This window comes from Anguilla anguilla, chromosome 1, assembly GCF_013347855.1.
Source record: "Anguilla anguilla isolate fAngAng1 chromosome 1, fAngAng1.pri, whole genome shotgun sequence".
Taxonomy (NCBI): domain Eukaryota; kingdom Metazoa; phylum Chordata; class Actinopteri; order Anguilliformes; family Anguillidae; genus Anguilla; species Anguilla anguilla.
Window position 1 is genome coordinate 615,584 of NC_049201.1, and position 14,057 is coordinate 629,640.

Here is a 14,057-nt window from a genome sequence, read left to right on the forward strand (position 1 = left end):
TGCTGGGCCCCCCCCCAACCCCCCCTCCCCAGTGCTGGACTGAGCTCCCCACTCCAGTCAGAGCCGTAGACTCACTGCCCCCCCCCCCCCCCCCCCCCCCCCCCCCCCTTATTAATTACTTTGTTTGCTGTGCTACACGGTAAAAAATACAATCTATGTAAAATGTAAAAAATAAAAAAAAAGCATGGGACAGGGTTACTCCATTTTGATGAGAGATCCCGCTGGGCTAGCCAGGTGCGGCTGTGCTGATTGGAGGTCCACGTGTTCAGCGTGATTAATAATAAATATGACTGCCTGTGAGGTCTCGACTGGAACTGCTGATCAGGTCAAATCTGTACGCCAGGGTAACCCTAACCCTGACTGAACGTGTTGATGATACTGAGCATGCTGGTGATATTGAGCGTGTTCGTGATATTGAGCGTGTTGGTGATATTGAGCGTGTTGGTGATACTGAGCGTGTTGGTGATATTGAGCGTGTTGGTGATACTGAGCGTGTTGGTGATACTGAGCGTGTTGGTGTTACTGAGCGTGTTGGTGATACTGAGCGCATGTTGGTGTTACTGAGCGTGTTGGTGATACTGAGCGTGTTGGTGTTACTGAGCGTGTTGGTGATACTGAGCGTGTTGGTGTTACTGAGCATGTTGGTGATACTGAGCGTGTTGGTGTTACTGAGCGTGTTGGTGATATTGAGTGTGTTGGTGTTACTGAGCGCATGTTGGTGTTACTGAGCGTGTTGGTGATACTGAGCGTGTTGGCGTGTTGGTGATATTGAGCGTGTTGGTGATACTGAGCGCATGTTGGTGTTACTGAGCGTGTTGGTGATACTGAGCGTGTTGGCGTGTTGGTGATATTGAGCGTGTTGGTGATACTGAGCGTGTTGGCGTGTTGGTGATATTGAGCGTGTTGGCGTATTGGTGATATTGAGCGTGTTGGTGTTACTGAGCGTGTTGGTGATCCTGAGCGTGTTGGTGTTACTGAGCGTGTTGGTGATACTGAGCGTGTTGGTGTTACTGAGCGTGTTGGTGATACTGAGCGTGTTGGTGATATTGAGCGTGTTGGTGATACTGAGCGTGTTGGTGTTACTGAGCGTGTTGGTGATACTGAGCGTGTTGGTGTTACTGAGCGTGTTGGTGATACTGAGCGTGTTGGTGATATTGAGCGTGTTGGTGATACTGAGCGTGTTGGTGTTACTGAGCGTGTTGGTGATATTGAGCGTGCTGGTGATATTGAGCGTGTTGGTGATACTGAGCGTGTTGGTGATACTGAGCGTGTTGGTGTTACTGAGCGTGTTGGTGATACTGAGCGTGTTGGTGATATTGAGCGTGTTGGTGATATTGAGTGTGTTGGTGATACTGAGCGCATGTTGGTGTTACTGAGCGTGTTGGTGATACTGAGCGTGTTGGCGTGTTGGTGATATTGAGCGTGTTGGTGATACTGAGCGCATGTTGGTGTTACTGAGCGTGTTGGTGATACTGAGCGTGTTGGCGTGTTGGTGATATTGAGCGTGTTGGTGATACTGAGCGTGTTGGCGTGTTGGTGATATTGAGCGTGTTGGCGTATTGGTGATATTGAGCGTGTTGGTGTTACTGAGCGTGTTGGTGATCCTGAGCGTGTTGGTGTTACTGAGCGTGTTGGTGATACTGAGCGTGTTGGTGTTACTGAGCGTGTTGGTGATACTGAGCGTGTTGGTGATATTGAGCGTGTTGGTGATACTGAGCGTGTTGGTGTTACTGAGCGTGTTGGTGATACTGAGCGTGTTGGTGTTACTGAGCGTGTTGGTGATACTGAGCGTGTTGGTGATATTGAGCGTGTTGGTGATACTGAGCGTGTTGGTGTTACTGAGCGTGTTGGTGATACTGAGCGTGTTGGTGTTACTGAGCATGTTGGTGATACTGAGCGTGTTGGTGTTACTGAGCGTGTTGGTGATATTGAGTGTGTTGGTGTTACTGAGCGTGTTGGTGATATTGAGTGTGTTGGTGTTACTGAGCGTGTTGGCGTGTTGGTGATACTGAGCGTGTTGGTGATATTGAGCGTGTTGGTGTTACTGAGCGTGCTGGTGTTACTGAGCATGTTGGCGTCACTGAGTGTGTTAGGCTCCTTAGCACACCATGCTGAATTAAAGTCCAGCACTAGGGACTCCATAGCGGCTGTCTACATTCCCTGATCTGCTGATGAAGCACTCTGTGAGATCACTCACACGCTCGCTCAGGACTAGGTGATCAGACCGACTACGTCCACAGGTAATGAGGAAATTTAAATGTAATGAAATGTCTTTGCAGCTTAGTTTGTAAACTAACGTTTTTGCTACAAGCAATCGTAAGCAAGGCAAATACTGTATGTTCAGTTCACAGTGCATAGGCTAGATTTTCGAGCACTTGTTTACATTCGGACATTACAAAATGCTCTTACCCAGAATGACTTCCGATTAAGTGCGTATAACAAGGCTGACAGTCCAGTGCTGGACGTAGAAAATTGATTTGAGTCAGATTTGAGTTGGACACGATGCCCAAGGATGTGCAAAAGTGTTGCCACTTTCTTGATGCAGTTCATGCTTTTGAAACTTAGCTTTGCAACTCAAAAATTAAATGGCATATGTGCAAAGTATTGATTCATGGAAAGGAAAGCTCCAGGTAAAGGTGAAAGTGTTACGTTCATTGCTTTTAAAACTGGGAGCCAAATTGTGGTAGGTAGTCTATAGGTTGTCCCTCCGGTAAATCTTAGATTTATTACTGATCAATGCGTTGAACATGAGTTAATTTGTTTCCTAAACTGAAAGGTTGTTTTAAAGGTCAGATTGTTTTACAGCGAGTAACCAGTTCATATCTATTGACTCGAACAACCTTAAGGACTGTGCGCTAATTTCGGTAAGTAGGTGGGTGTGTGCGCAAAGGCGGGCGCTCATTTTGCAGATTCGCTGCACGTAGCCATCGGTAGGCGGACGAAATGCCGTCGGCGGAGCGTGTGTCGCGGTGCAACATTTCAGTCCAGGAGGATCGCAAAGCCAGTTAGTCGCGCTGCACGCTTTGCGTCCGCTGTGCAGCGAAGACCGCGGGAGGTCGACACGGCGATAATGGCTTTACACCAGCATTTGCAGCAAGGAGGCTTTGACAGCGAATCTGAGTTTTCTGGACATATGCTGAGTTGCTAACGTTATATTTTGTGAAAGGAATTGAATCAAGACCAGCTCCATGGACTGAGACGTATAGCAGACTGTAGAAACTCGCTGCAGGAGCAAACGGGAAGATATTTGACTTCAGCCGTGTTGTATGGAAGAGCTATTTGGCTTTTTAGCTGTGAGTGAATGTCGGCAAGCGCACTACTCAGGGCAACGAAAGGAGCAGGAGCCGTTAGCTAGCATACCGACTTTCAACGCAGATTTGTCACTGAGCTTGTACATGCTAAGGCGAGATCTATATAGTGCGCCGTCTTTTATTTGTTTTGTTAGTTGTCTAAACTGGAAAATATCTATAGCAAGCTAACCGTTCATATTCCCATCAGTACATAATTCGAAATAAAATATTAGCTTCGGGTTGCACGGTTAATTTAAACTTAGCTAGAATGTCCTTGTTTCTGTCTAGGAAGGTAACTAGTGATTTAGACTATTGATGGCTGACAGTTTAGCAAACGACCTGACTTCGTAAACAAAGGAATTAGTGCTGCGAGCAGGACTGCACGCTAATGCTACCCCTGCTATTTAACCAGTTTTAGATTCTGTCGTTTTGCTAGCAGTTTTAACTAACTGGCTAAGTGATGTACCGAGTGCAAACAGAAACGGACTGAACGTTGGATGATTAACGGTTTGGCTATCTGGAGGGAATTTAGCATACAGTTAAAAGATTTCAGTTTGTAACGTTTTCCTTAAGGACGATGTCTAGCTGTAACGGTAGCTATATTAACTCGCACAGAGTCGTTGTGTTTTCGAACGCATTTGGTTAATTATGACATTAACCTCAATAGTCTACAGCTACAACCACAGAAACACCAACTACTCTGAGCCAAACAAGTAGCTAATGTTAATCTAGCCAAAATACGTAAATCTAGCTATAATTACATGTCTAACGGTAGGTAGTCTAATCTCGTCGATCTGAAGTGCCACGACAAACCGTAGCTGAAGTTACATAGAGTCGAGTTAGAGTAGTTAGTCGCAACCTCTCTGGCTGTTTTATCTATTCAATAATTTCTGAACAATGACATTCATCACTATACTGCCTGTACCTTACACACCTTCCAGTGCTCTTATTCCCAGAACACCGCCCGCATGCACGGCTGATTTTAGCTCTCTTTAGCTGGTTTAAGCCACAGTGTCACTTTTACAGTCATCGCTTTAGCACGTTTAACCGTTTAAAACTGTAACGCCATGAAAAACTGCGAGTATCAACAAATCGACCCGCGGGCACTTTCAACACCTACACCGACTACTACACCTCTGCCTCCCCCGTGTGCGAAGAAGACTGGGAGACCTCGGAGAAAATGGGAAGTTTTTCCGGGCCGAAATCGCTTTTACTGCGACGGACGGATCATCGTCGCTCGGCAAATGGGGGTTCTCCCTTTGACGCTCGGCCTCATACTCGTCACCAGCAGCCTGTTCTTTATATTTGAGTAAGTGCGGCACTGTGGAAAAGTAAAGCTCCGCAACTGTGGCTTGGGCATTTGAATCTGACCCAGGATGCCGCTCTTTCCCGCACAGCTGCCCGTTCCTGGTGGCGCATCTGACCGGCTGCATCCCCGCGATCGGAGGGCTGCTGTGCGTGTTTGTGGTCGTTTCCCTCCTGCAGACCAGCTTCTCCGACCCGGGCATCCTGCCGAGAGCCACGCCGGAAGAAGCTGCCGACATCGAGAAGCAGATCGGTAAGAACGGATCAGTGATGGTCTGGCTCTCTCTCACCGTACTGGCAGACAAGATGGTCTGCTTTGACACTCGCACTCACACACATGCATCCTCATGCACTCACGCACTTACACATGCACTCACACATGCACGCACTTGCATGTCACACACATGCACACACACACACACACACACACACAGACACTAGAAGCCGGATCATATGTCTGACAGTAATGAGCTGCTTTATTTAATGATGCGTGACTCCGGGCTGCCAGGCTCTTCCTCTCTCAGTCTTCAGTTTGAGAACCTCTCAGATGCTTTCAGAGTCCTGTGCCTTGCAGGTTTGATTTTGCAGCTGCTGTATTCTTTTTGCCTCTTATTTCTGCTTGCTGATGTTCACTGCTGTTCGCTACTCTTTACTGCTGTGCCCTCCTCGCTACTGTTTGCTGCTTTTTGCTGCTGTGTGCTGCTCTTTGCTGCTCTCTGCTGCTGTTCGCTGCTCATTGCTGCTGCTCACTGCTCTTTGCTGCTGCTCCCTCCTCACTGCTCTTTGCTGCTGCTCCCTGCTCACTGCTCTTTGCTGCTGCTCGCTCCTCACTGCTCTTTGCTGCTGCTCGCTCCTCACTGCTCTTTGCTGCTGCTCGCTCCTCACTGCTCTTTGCTGCTGCTCGCTCCTCACTGCTCTTTGCTGCTGCTCGCTCCTCACTGCTCTTTGCTTCTTGTTGCTGTTTACTGCTCGCTGTTCCCTCCTCGGTTCTCCTCGCTGCTGCATTCACAGCCCCGGGAGCTGAAAGCTGCTCTTTGTGGGAGAGTAAAGGACACGCTGTCCCGAACTCTACGGCTGCCGCTGCCCCACTTCACTCATTTAATACGCAAAGCGTGATTCTCACATGGTCCTGGGGGGTGGGAGGGAGGCTCTGCTACACTGGGCAGTAGAGAGAGGGAGAGACGGACAGAGGGAGAGAGAGAATGGTAGGAGAGGGAGGCTGAAAGGGGGAGTGGGGTGTGCGTTTGCAGGCTGTGATTTTCAGCATCTCTGCCTCATTGGCTGCACGTTTACTCATTTATCCCAGTGTCTGTTTCCTCGTTCCTGATTGGCTGCACCTTTCCCAAGCTGTTAAATGATTGGCTGTGTGTCTGGCGCAGATAACTCGGGCTCGTCCTCCTACCGGCCGCCGCCCCGCACCAGGGAGGTGCTGATCCGGCAGCAGGTGGTGAAGCTCAAGTACTGCTTCACCTGCAAGATGTTCCGCCCGCCCCGCACCTCCCACTGCAGCCTGTGTGACAACTGCGTGGGTAAGACCCGGGGTACCCCCTGCACCCCGTTACTACTGTGGCCCCCCTGCACCTCGTTACTGAGGCCCCCCTGTACCCCATTATTACTGAGGCCCCCTGCACCCCGTTACTGAGGCCCCCCTGCACCTCGTTACTACTGAGGCCCCCCTGCACCCCGTTAATACTGAGGCCCCCCTGCACCTCGTTACTGAGGCCCCCCTGCACCCCGTTACTACTGAGGCCCCCCTGCACCCCGTTAATACTGAGGCCCCCCTGCACCCCATTATTACTGAGGCCCCCCTGCACCCCATTATTACTGAGGCCCCCCTGCACCTTGTTACTGAGGCCCCCTGCACCCTGTTACTGAGGCCCCCCTGCACCTCATTACTGAGGCCCCCCTGCACCCTCGTTACTACTGAGGCCCCCCTGCACCTCGTTACTACTGAGGCCCCCCTGCACCTCATTACTGAGGGCCCCCTCCACCTCGTTACTGAGGCCCCCCTGCACCCCGTTACTGAGGCCCCCCTGCACCCCGTTAATACTGAGGCCCCCCTGCACCTCGTTACTGAGGCCCCCCTGCACCCCGTTACTACTGAGGCCCCCCTGCACCCCGTTAATACTGAGGCCCCCCTGCACTCCATTATTACTGAGGCCCCCCTGCACCTCGTTACTGAGGCCCCCCTGCACCTCGTTACTGAGGCCCCCTGCACCTCGTTACTGAGGCCCCCCTGCACCTCGTTACTACTGAGGCCCCCCTGCACCTCATTACTGAGGCCCCCCTGCACCTCGTTACTACTGAGGCCCCCCTGCACCTCATTACTGAGGGCCCCCTCCACCTCGTTACTGAGGCCCCCCTGCACCCCGTTACTGAGGCCCCCCTGCACCCCGTTATTACTGAGGCCCCCTGCACCCCATTACTGAAATGGGTTGTGTGTGCGTGTGCGTGTGTGTGTACGTGTGTGTGCGTGCGTGCATGCGTGCGTGCGTGTGTGTGTATGTGTGTGTGTGTGTGTACGTGTGTCTCCTACAGAGCGCTTTGATCACCACTGCCCCTGGGTTGGAAACTGTGTGGGGAAACGGAATTACCGCTTTTTCTACACCTTCATCGTCTCGCTGTCCTTCCTCACCACCTTCATCTTCGGCTGCGTGATCACTCACCTCACACTGCGTATGTACTCTACTCCTGTCTGAACACACACCTCACACTGCGTACGTACTCTACTCCTGTCTGAACACACACCTCACACTGCGTACGTACTCTACTCCTGTCTGAACACTCACCTCACACTGCGTACGTACTCTACTCCTGTCTGAACACACACCTCACTCTGCAGAGGGGGGCGGAGCCTAGTCAGTCTCTGACAGGTTGCTGTCTCAAAGGGCGCAGAGCCTAGGGTGATTCTCTGACAGGTGGCTGTGAGGGAGGGGGTGGAGTTTGATATCTTGGATGCTATGGTGGGTGGAGGTGATACTGCCTTTATTTTGTAAAGAAAATGTACAGTAATCATCACCAGGGGTTTATCAGCAGTGATTGGTGGGAAATGTGGACGTTCCAGAGCAGATAACTGTCATGAAGAATGTGTGTTTTTCCCACAGGCTCTCAGAGTGGGAAGGGCCTTGTCTTAGCCCTGCAGGAGAGTCCCGCCAGATATCCTTTACCTTTATCCTTTATCAACCCCCATGCAATCCCAGAAAGAGTCTGTGAGTTTACTGCTCTGTGTCTGTGATCTTACTGCTCTGTGTCTGTGAGCTCACTGCTCTGAGTCTGTGAGCTTACTGCTCTGTGTCTGTGAGCTTACTGCTCTGTGTCTGTGATCTTACTGCTCTGTGTCTGTGATCTTTCTGCTCTGTGTCTGTGAGTTTATTGCTCCGAGTCTGTGATCTTACTGCTCTGTGTCTGTGATGTTGAGCAGGTGTGATTTTGAGAGCAGGGCTGCGTCCGAATAGTCAAAAAAAATGACGTCCTATGTCTTTTCCTAACCACTTTTCCTTGACCTCGATGGAAAACATCATGAGGTCAAGGAAAGATGTGCAGGAGAATTCAAAAGGACAAAATATTACTTCATTACCAAGGTTACAACTGAAATTAAAAAAAGGAATATAGGCTACCAGTCACAAAAGTGAAACGAAATGGTTGTCACATTGAGAATGGTTGCTCACGCTCACCCTCCTGTCCGCTCATATTTATCGACATGAATCCCAATTAATATGATTGTATGAAAATAATTGTTAAATTTATGCAAGATAGGCATAACATGTTATGCCTACAAATCTACTACTGTACATCATCATTCTTAAGTTTCAAACATGTTGAATTAAAAACATCATCTGGCTAAAAACGTCCCTTTTTCTTGAAAGACAGACTTCTGTGTTATGGTTAATATGCTGATTATGATCTGATTATAAGCCTATGCATATAATAGCTTAAGAACACCACACAACCCAGTCATGTTGATCATTTGTTTTTGTGAACGGCCGAATGGTGCGTCGCTTAAAATGTTGCTGCTGCAAGGAATTGTGGGACAGCATTATCTCCTTTCTTTTCGTAAAGGATGGTCCAGTGTCCCCTATGCTAAAGGAGATACGAAAGGAAGCATTGACCTTTCCTTTCCCTAGCATTTAGGGAATTCAAACAGCTCTTATCATGGCTGCCACTTAAATACTCCCAGGATGTTTAGCAGGTGTGATGTTAAGAGCAGGTACTGCAGAGCTCCTTGACTCTTGCTGCTGCACTGTGCTGGAGTTGGTGGTCTGTTTTTTCTCCATCTGGTCCATACTGGGCCTCTCAGGCTTCCATACGTATCTCGTGGCCTCCAACCTCACCACCAATGAGGACGTGAGTAACAGCCCCGTGTGTGTGTGTGTGTGTGTAGTGTGTGTGTGTGCAGTGTGAAATTTGTTACTTTTACTATATACATAAGGCATTTGCATTTGAGATCAAAAGATGATTATGCAACAAAAGTACACTAAAAAAAATAATTTTTTTTTTTACAGAAACATGTTTTTCTTTTAATGTCTTTCATACTATATTACAGCGATGCCATTCAGTGTGTCCCCCCCTATTTCAAGTCAGCAGTATTGGGACAAAGTGGCTTTTGACACATTTTAATGACTTGAAAGGTTAATATTTAGCTGCATGCTCCTTACATGTGGGTTCAGTATCCCTCGGCTCATGCTGTGGTCCTTTGAGATGCGCTGCCAGGACTTTCCTGCCGCCTGGTTCGGCTGCTGTGTGTTCACTGGGGTTTTGGGCTTCAGCTTCCTGTGCTGGTGGTGTGTGCGCAGATTAAAGGTTCCTGGTCGGGGAAGAGGGGTGCAGTGGATTCTGGGAACCCGTACAGCTACAACAACATCTTCACCAACTGCTGCATGGTGCTGTGTGGGCCCATGCCCCCCAGGTGACTGCACTCCGTGTGGCTTCAGTACGGGACGCCTCTTCTGCTGTCCAATCACGGACCGATTCCTTATCACACGGGACGGGTGGCAGCCCTAAATCGAGCTTTACAGTAACTACAGTCGCAACGCTCTGCTGTCATTCGCAGACCACAGGCTGACTGTGCTTGCGGTGGTAATGGCTGGGCATATCCCTGAACATTGTTGCCAGTGTGATAGTGTAGCTGGCCGTGGGCTTGTTGGCAATTTAGGGCAAAAAAATTATTATTAAATAATTATAGTCCATGTTTTATTGAGTCAGACCTTTGATGCACAATAATTTAGAACCGTGATTAAGCTTTTGACTGTGGTGCTTCATAGCTGGGCATTTATGGAAACATAATGCTGACCTCCCAACCAATAAGAGTTGAGTGTTCAGCCAAGCTGTTGTATGAAACCATTTCATTTCTGCTCTCTCTCCTTCCTGCAGTTTGATTGACAGACGGGGTTTTGTGCTGACAGACACCCCCCCTGCTGCCCCCCAGGAGGCGGAGCTCCCCCACTTTGTGGCCAAAAATGATGCTAACATGGTAGGCAGCACCACCTAGTGGAGACATCACATCTCTGCTTTGCTGTAGCTCCTCCTACTCCGCAATGGGCTTGTCTTGGCCCCACCCCTCCACCCACTCCACACCCAGCCCCAAAGCCCCGCCCACATGGTCCTCTCAATGCAGGTGATACCAGTGCTGCATACACCCTTATTCCTGAGAGAGCACCATTTCAGTCAGCCTCTTTTCAGCTCGGGTGTGTGTGTGTGTGTGTGCGCGTATGTGAGAGTGTCTGTGTGAGAGTGAGTGTGTGTGCATGAGTGTGCGTATGTGCGGGTGTGAGAGAGTGTGCGTATGTGTGTGGCTGTGTGTGTACCTGTGTCAGTATTAATCTGTGGTGTTGTGGTGTCCCAGGAGGAGAGCTGTCAGGAATTTGCGCTGACCTGCACTGCCTGATGGGAGTTTGGGCAGCAGCAGGTAAGGTGTGTGCAGTGGCCTTTCTTATTGGCTGGTAAGAGTCTGAGTGACGGGGTCCCGCCTCCTCACTGTCATTGGTGCTGCATGCCGCTTGCTCACTTTGTTAAGCAGCACTGTGTTCACCTACACCTGCCAGCAACCTCACCTGAGCATCTCACCTGTGACCTCACCTGTGTGACCTCACCTGAGAATCTCACCTGTGTGACCTCACCTGAGCATCTCACCTGTGACCTCACCTGAGAATCTCACCTGTGTGACCTCACCTGAGCATCTCACCTGTGACTTCACCTGAATGTCTCACCTGTGTGACCTCACCTTAGCATCTTACCTGTGTGACCTCACCTGAACGTCTCACCTGTATGGCCCTCATCAGCAGCATGTGGTCTCTGCTCCCATCAAGTCTGTGCGCGTGTTAGTGTGTGTGTGTGTGCGTGTGAAGTTGTGATAGTGTGTGTGTATGCGTGTGTGTGTATGTGAGTGTGTGCGTGCGTGTGAGTGAGTGTGTGTTTGGAACTACTTCTCTGTACACTAACAGTTTCTCTCCCATGTGTCATTATGGCTTCCTCCTTCAGCACTCAGCTGATTGGCTCAGAGGAAGTGATGTCACAGTGCCTGCACTTTCTCTCTCCATCTTTCCTTCACAGTGTTCTTCCGCTCCTGCTGCACGTGCCCATGTCTGCATACCTCTTTTCCTTCCTGCCCTTCGCTTCTGTGCCGCTCTCTGATTGGTCGCTCTGTGCTTGCCCCCCAGTGTGCGCGCGGGGCGAAGGACCTGCTGGAGACGGCCACCCACGCTCCGCTCCTCTCGGGTCCGTGTTCCCGAGCCACGCCCAAGACCGCCCCCGCCGGGCCGGACCTCCTCAGCCCCGCCCCTCGCCCCACGCCAGCCAATCGGCCGCCTTCTCCTGGGTGCGCCGGCCGCCACGCTCGCCGGTCTGCAGACAAGCCCCGCCCCCAGCGAGGCAGCAAGCGCGCGGCTCTGCACGCCCCAAACCCCGTCTACGACTTGGCGGCCCCGCCCACCTCCCCCACCCATGGCCCCGCCCCCAGCCTGGCTTTCAGTACACTGCACTGAGCGCGCTCCAGAACAGTGGCGGTTTCCAGGGAGGGGCAACTCCCCGTGGATCATTGCAGTGCATTGTGGGAAACTCAGCTGTCGGAGTAGAGGGGGGAGGGGCTTAGGAAAGGGGAGAAGCCTCCGAGCAAACTCTATAGCTGGGGGCGGGGTCAGCTGCCTGAAAGTTTGGAAAAAGCACAAAAGACTAGAGGGGTTGTTTTTGCAAGATTCCCCCCTTTTTTAGGCTGTGTACCGCCCGCGTGCGTCATGCAAAGTATTGAGCCATATTTTATAGCGCCGTCAGGAGGCGCTAACTCACAGCAATAACTGGGCTCACTGCTACACACCTGGGTGTGTGTGACCATGGCAATGTCACACCTGTTCGCCCTACTCATGCAAAACTCCAGAGTAGTACTCCTGAGAGAGGAGCAGAGGGAGGTTTAATTGGGGGAGGTGGGGGGGGGGATGGCAGGACGTGTCTGTGTGACATCCCAGTGCATGTGTGACATCATAAGGGAGTGGCTCCTCAGCTGGGTCTCCTTTAAGCGGCCCAGGTTCATACGCCCTCCCCCCCCCCCCCAGGATCATCTGGCCTGGTGAGCTGTGCTGGAGAGCCGTGGTACACTGCAGAACTGCAGAACCCAGGCTCAAGATGCTGCTCTCTCCGGGTTCTGTATGGTTCTTCCTGGATCTGCTTGGTTCCACACGGTTCTGCGTGTCTCTGCACCCCCCTTGCTTAGTTTAGCCTTTTTAAGTGAAAATATTTCTAATTTTTCTGTTTGCTTTGTACATGTTTTGGCCTCACGGGTTTTAAAAACATGCATTTTTTAAAGGTCAGTGAAGATGATTCTTGAGGAAGACAGGCAGAGAATAGAGATGTGTACAATTATTTGTTTACAATACAAACTTACATTGCACACTCAGACCTGCTTTAGACCACGGTGTGATTTAGACACGCCCACTGCACACTTTAGACACTCCCACTGCTCACTTTAGACACGCCCACTGCTCACTTTAGGCACGCCCATTGTATGCTTTAGACATGCCCACTGTATGCTTTAGACATGCCCATTGTATGCTTTAGACACGCTCACTGCACACTTTAGACACGCCCACTGCACACTGTAGGCACGCCCACTGCACACACAAGACACGCCCACTGCACACAAGACACGCCCACAGCTCACTTTCGATGCTGCTTGCAACATAATGGCAGGGTGCCAGTTACACAACACCAACCTCATCGCTGCGTGTTCAGCTGGTCCTGCGTGTTCAGCTCATTCAGCGTGTTCCGCTCGTTCTGTGTGTTCAGCTGGTCCAGTGTGTTCAGCTCATCTGGTGTTCAGCTCATCCTGTGCGTTCAGCTCATTCAGCGTGTTCAGCTGGTCCTGCGTGTTCAGCTCATCCGATGTTCAGCTGGTGTGACGAGCTGAGAAGCCACTGAACCGCTCTCCTCTCCTGCGGGTTTCTCCTGTCTGAGTGAGACGGATTCTCCTCTGTAGTTTGCCTCTGAACTTTGGGAAGACAGGAAGGGGATTAAAATACCTGGGTCATCCCGTTTTATCTTTTTATACCTCTCAAGGGCTGATAATGTAATCTCCATGTATATGATCCACACAAAGTACCTTCAATAAAAAGAGCTTGAAGAGGAAATGGTGTGCCGTTTCATTTTGGACTGCTTCCTGCCGCATACTTGGCCTTGAACAGGAGTTTTGCCGTGGTTCTTTGAATTCTATGAAAAGTGAAGCGATATGAGTCTCACTAGTTTATCTAAGGCTGTTATATGCGGCAGCATGCGGCCATCGTGTGGATGTTTGTTGCGTTTGGTAGCCTAGCCACAGCGCTCGCTGCTTGGATGCCTACCGTTCGCCACGTTTATGTAGCTTTCATTTACGTTTCTCCTTGTTAACATGTAACGTAAATTAGCGGGCTTGCTGAAAATTCATGAAACTTAAAAATAAATTGGAGCAGAAGTGATTTATGTGTCGAGACCACGTTCCAGATGCTGCCTTAGCAGAACATTCTAGAAGTGTAAAAAGATCCTGAGACTCTGGGAGTTATTGGATTACCTTCCAGTGACCTTTGGTTGCCAGGCAGCGAGCTCCCTCCCAGTGAATCTCCGCGCGCTGTATGGCCCGTGAGCTGCCTCATTGCACTGAATTATTCTTACCAACAGAGGGCGCCGTTCACCAGCTTCCGTTTTAAATCTCTCCACTGCAGAGAAGAGGACGTGCTTGTTTCGCGTGGTCACACTTCCTGATCTGAAAGTAAGTTCCTGTTTTCTGCAGAAAACTGGTCACTAAGTTCCTGTCCTCTGCATGAATGATTTTAATTTCTTGTCCATTCCTGATTGTCTGAATGTTGTTTCCATTTTACTCCACAGCAGGTTTAGAGAAGACAAAGAAACGGATCCTCACAGGTGTGATGCTGACAGGTTTGGTGATGTTTACAGGTATGATGTACACAGATGTGGTGATGTGCACAAGTGTGATGCTTACAG

The 14,057-nt window shown here is 50.3% G+C and overlaps 2 protein-coding genes across 4 annotated transcripts; one reads left to right on the forward strand and one right to left on the reverse strand.

The window, feature by feature from the left end:
- Positions 1 to 350: 350 nt before the first annotated feature.
- On the reverse strand, positions 351 to 2,259 carry LOC118234499 (cell wall protein DAN4-like). Its single transcript, XM_035431074.1, has 2 exons — positions 713 to 2,259; positions 351 to 540 (listed from the first exon to the last, which is right to left on the reverse strand). The coding sequence occupies exons 1-2, from the start codon at positions 2,140 to 2,142 to the stop codon at positions 351 to 353; spliced, it is 1,620 nt and encodes a 539-aa protein (XP_035286965.1). The 5' UTR covers positions 2,143 to 2,259.
- zdhhc18a (zinc finger DHHC-type palmitoyltransferase 18a) lies at positions 2,259 to 13,210 on the forward strand. Of its 3 annotated transcripts, none has more exons than XM_035391669.1 (10): positions 2,259 to 4,599; positions 4,688 to 4,848; positions 5,975 to 6,124; positions 7,134 to 7,271; positions 7,700 to 7,751; positions 8,837 to 8,939; positions 9,389 to 9,501; positions 9,966 to 10,065; positions 10,438 to 10,500; positions 11,252 to 11,385. In XM_035391669.1, exons 1-9 carry the CDS (start codon positions 4,358 to 4,360, stop codon positions 10,477 to 10,479), a joined length of 1,101 nt encoding a protein of 366 aa, XP_035247560.1. In that variant the 5' UTR covers positions 2,259 to 4,357; the 3' UTR covers positions 10,480 to 10,500; positions 11,252 to 11,385. The 3 variants fall into 3 exon arrangements, with proteins under 3 accessions (XP_035247560.1, XP_035247571.1, XP_035247551.1); XM_035391680.1 differs by having other exon boundaries at positions 10,438 to 10,505; positions 11,252 to 11,347; XM_035391660.1 differs by lacking the exon at positions 10,438 to 10,500 and having other exon boundaries at positions 11,252 to 13,210.
- The last annotated feature ends 847 nt before the right edge of the window (positions 13,211 to 14,057 follow it).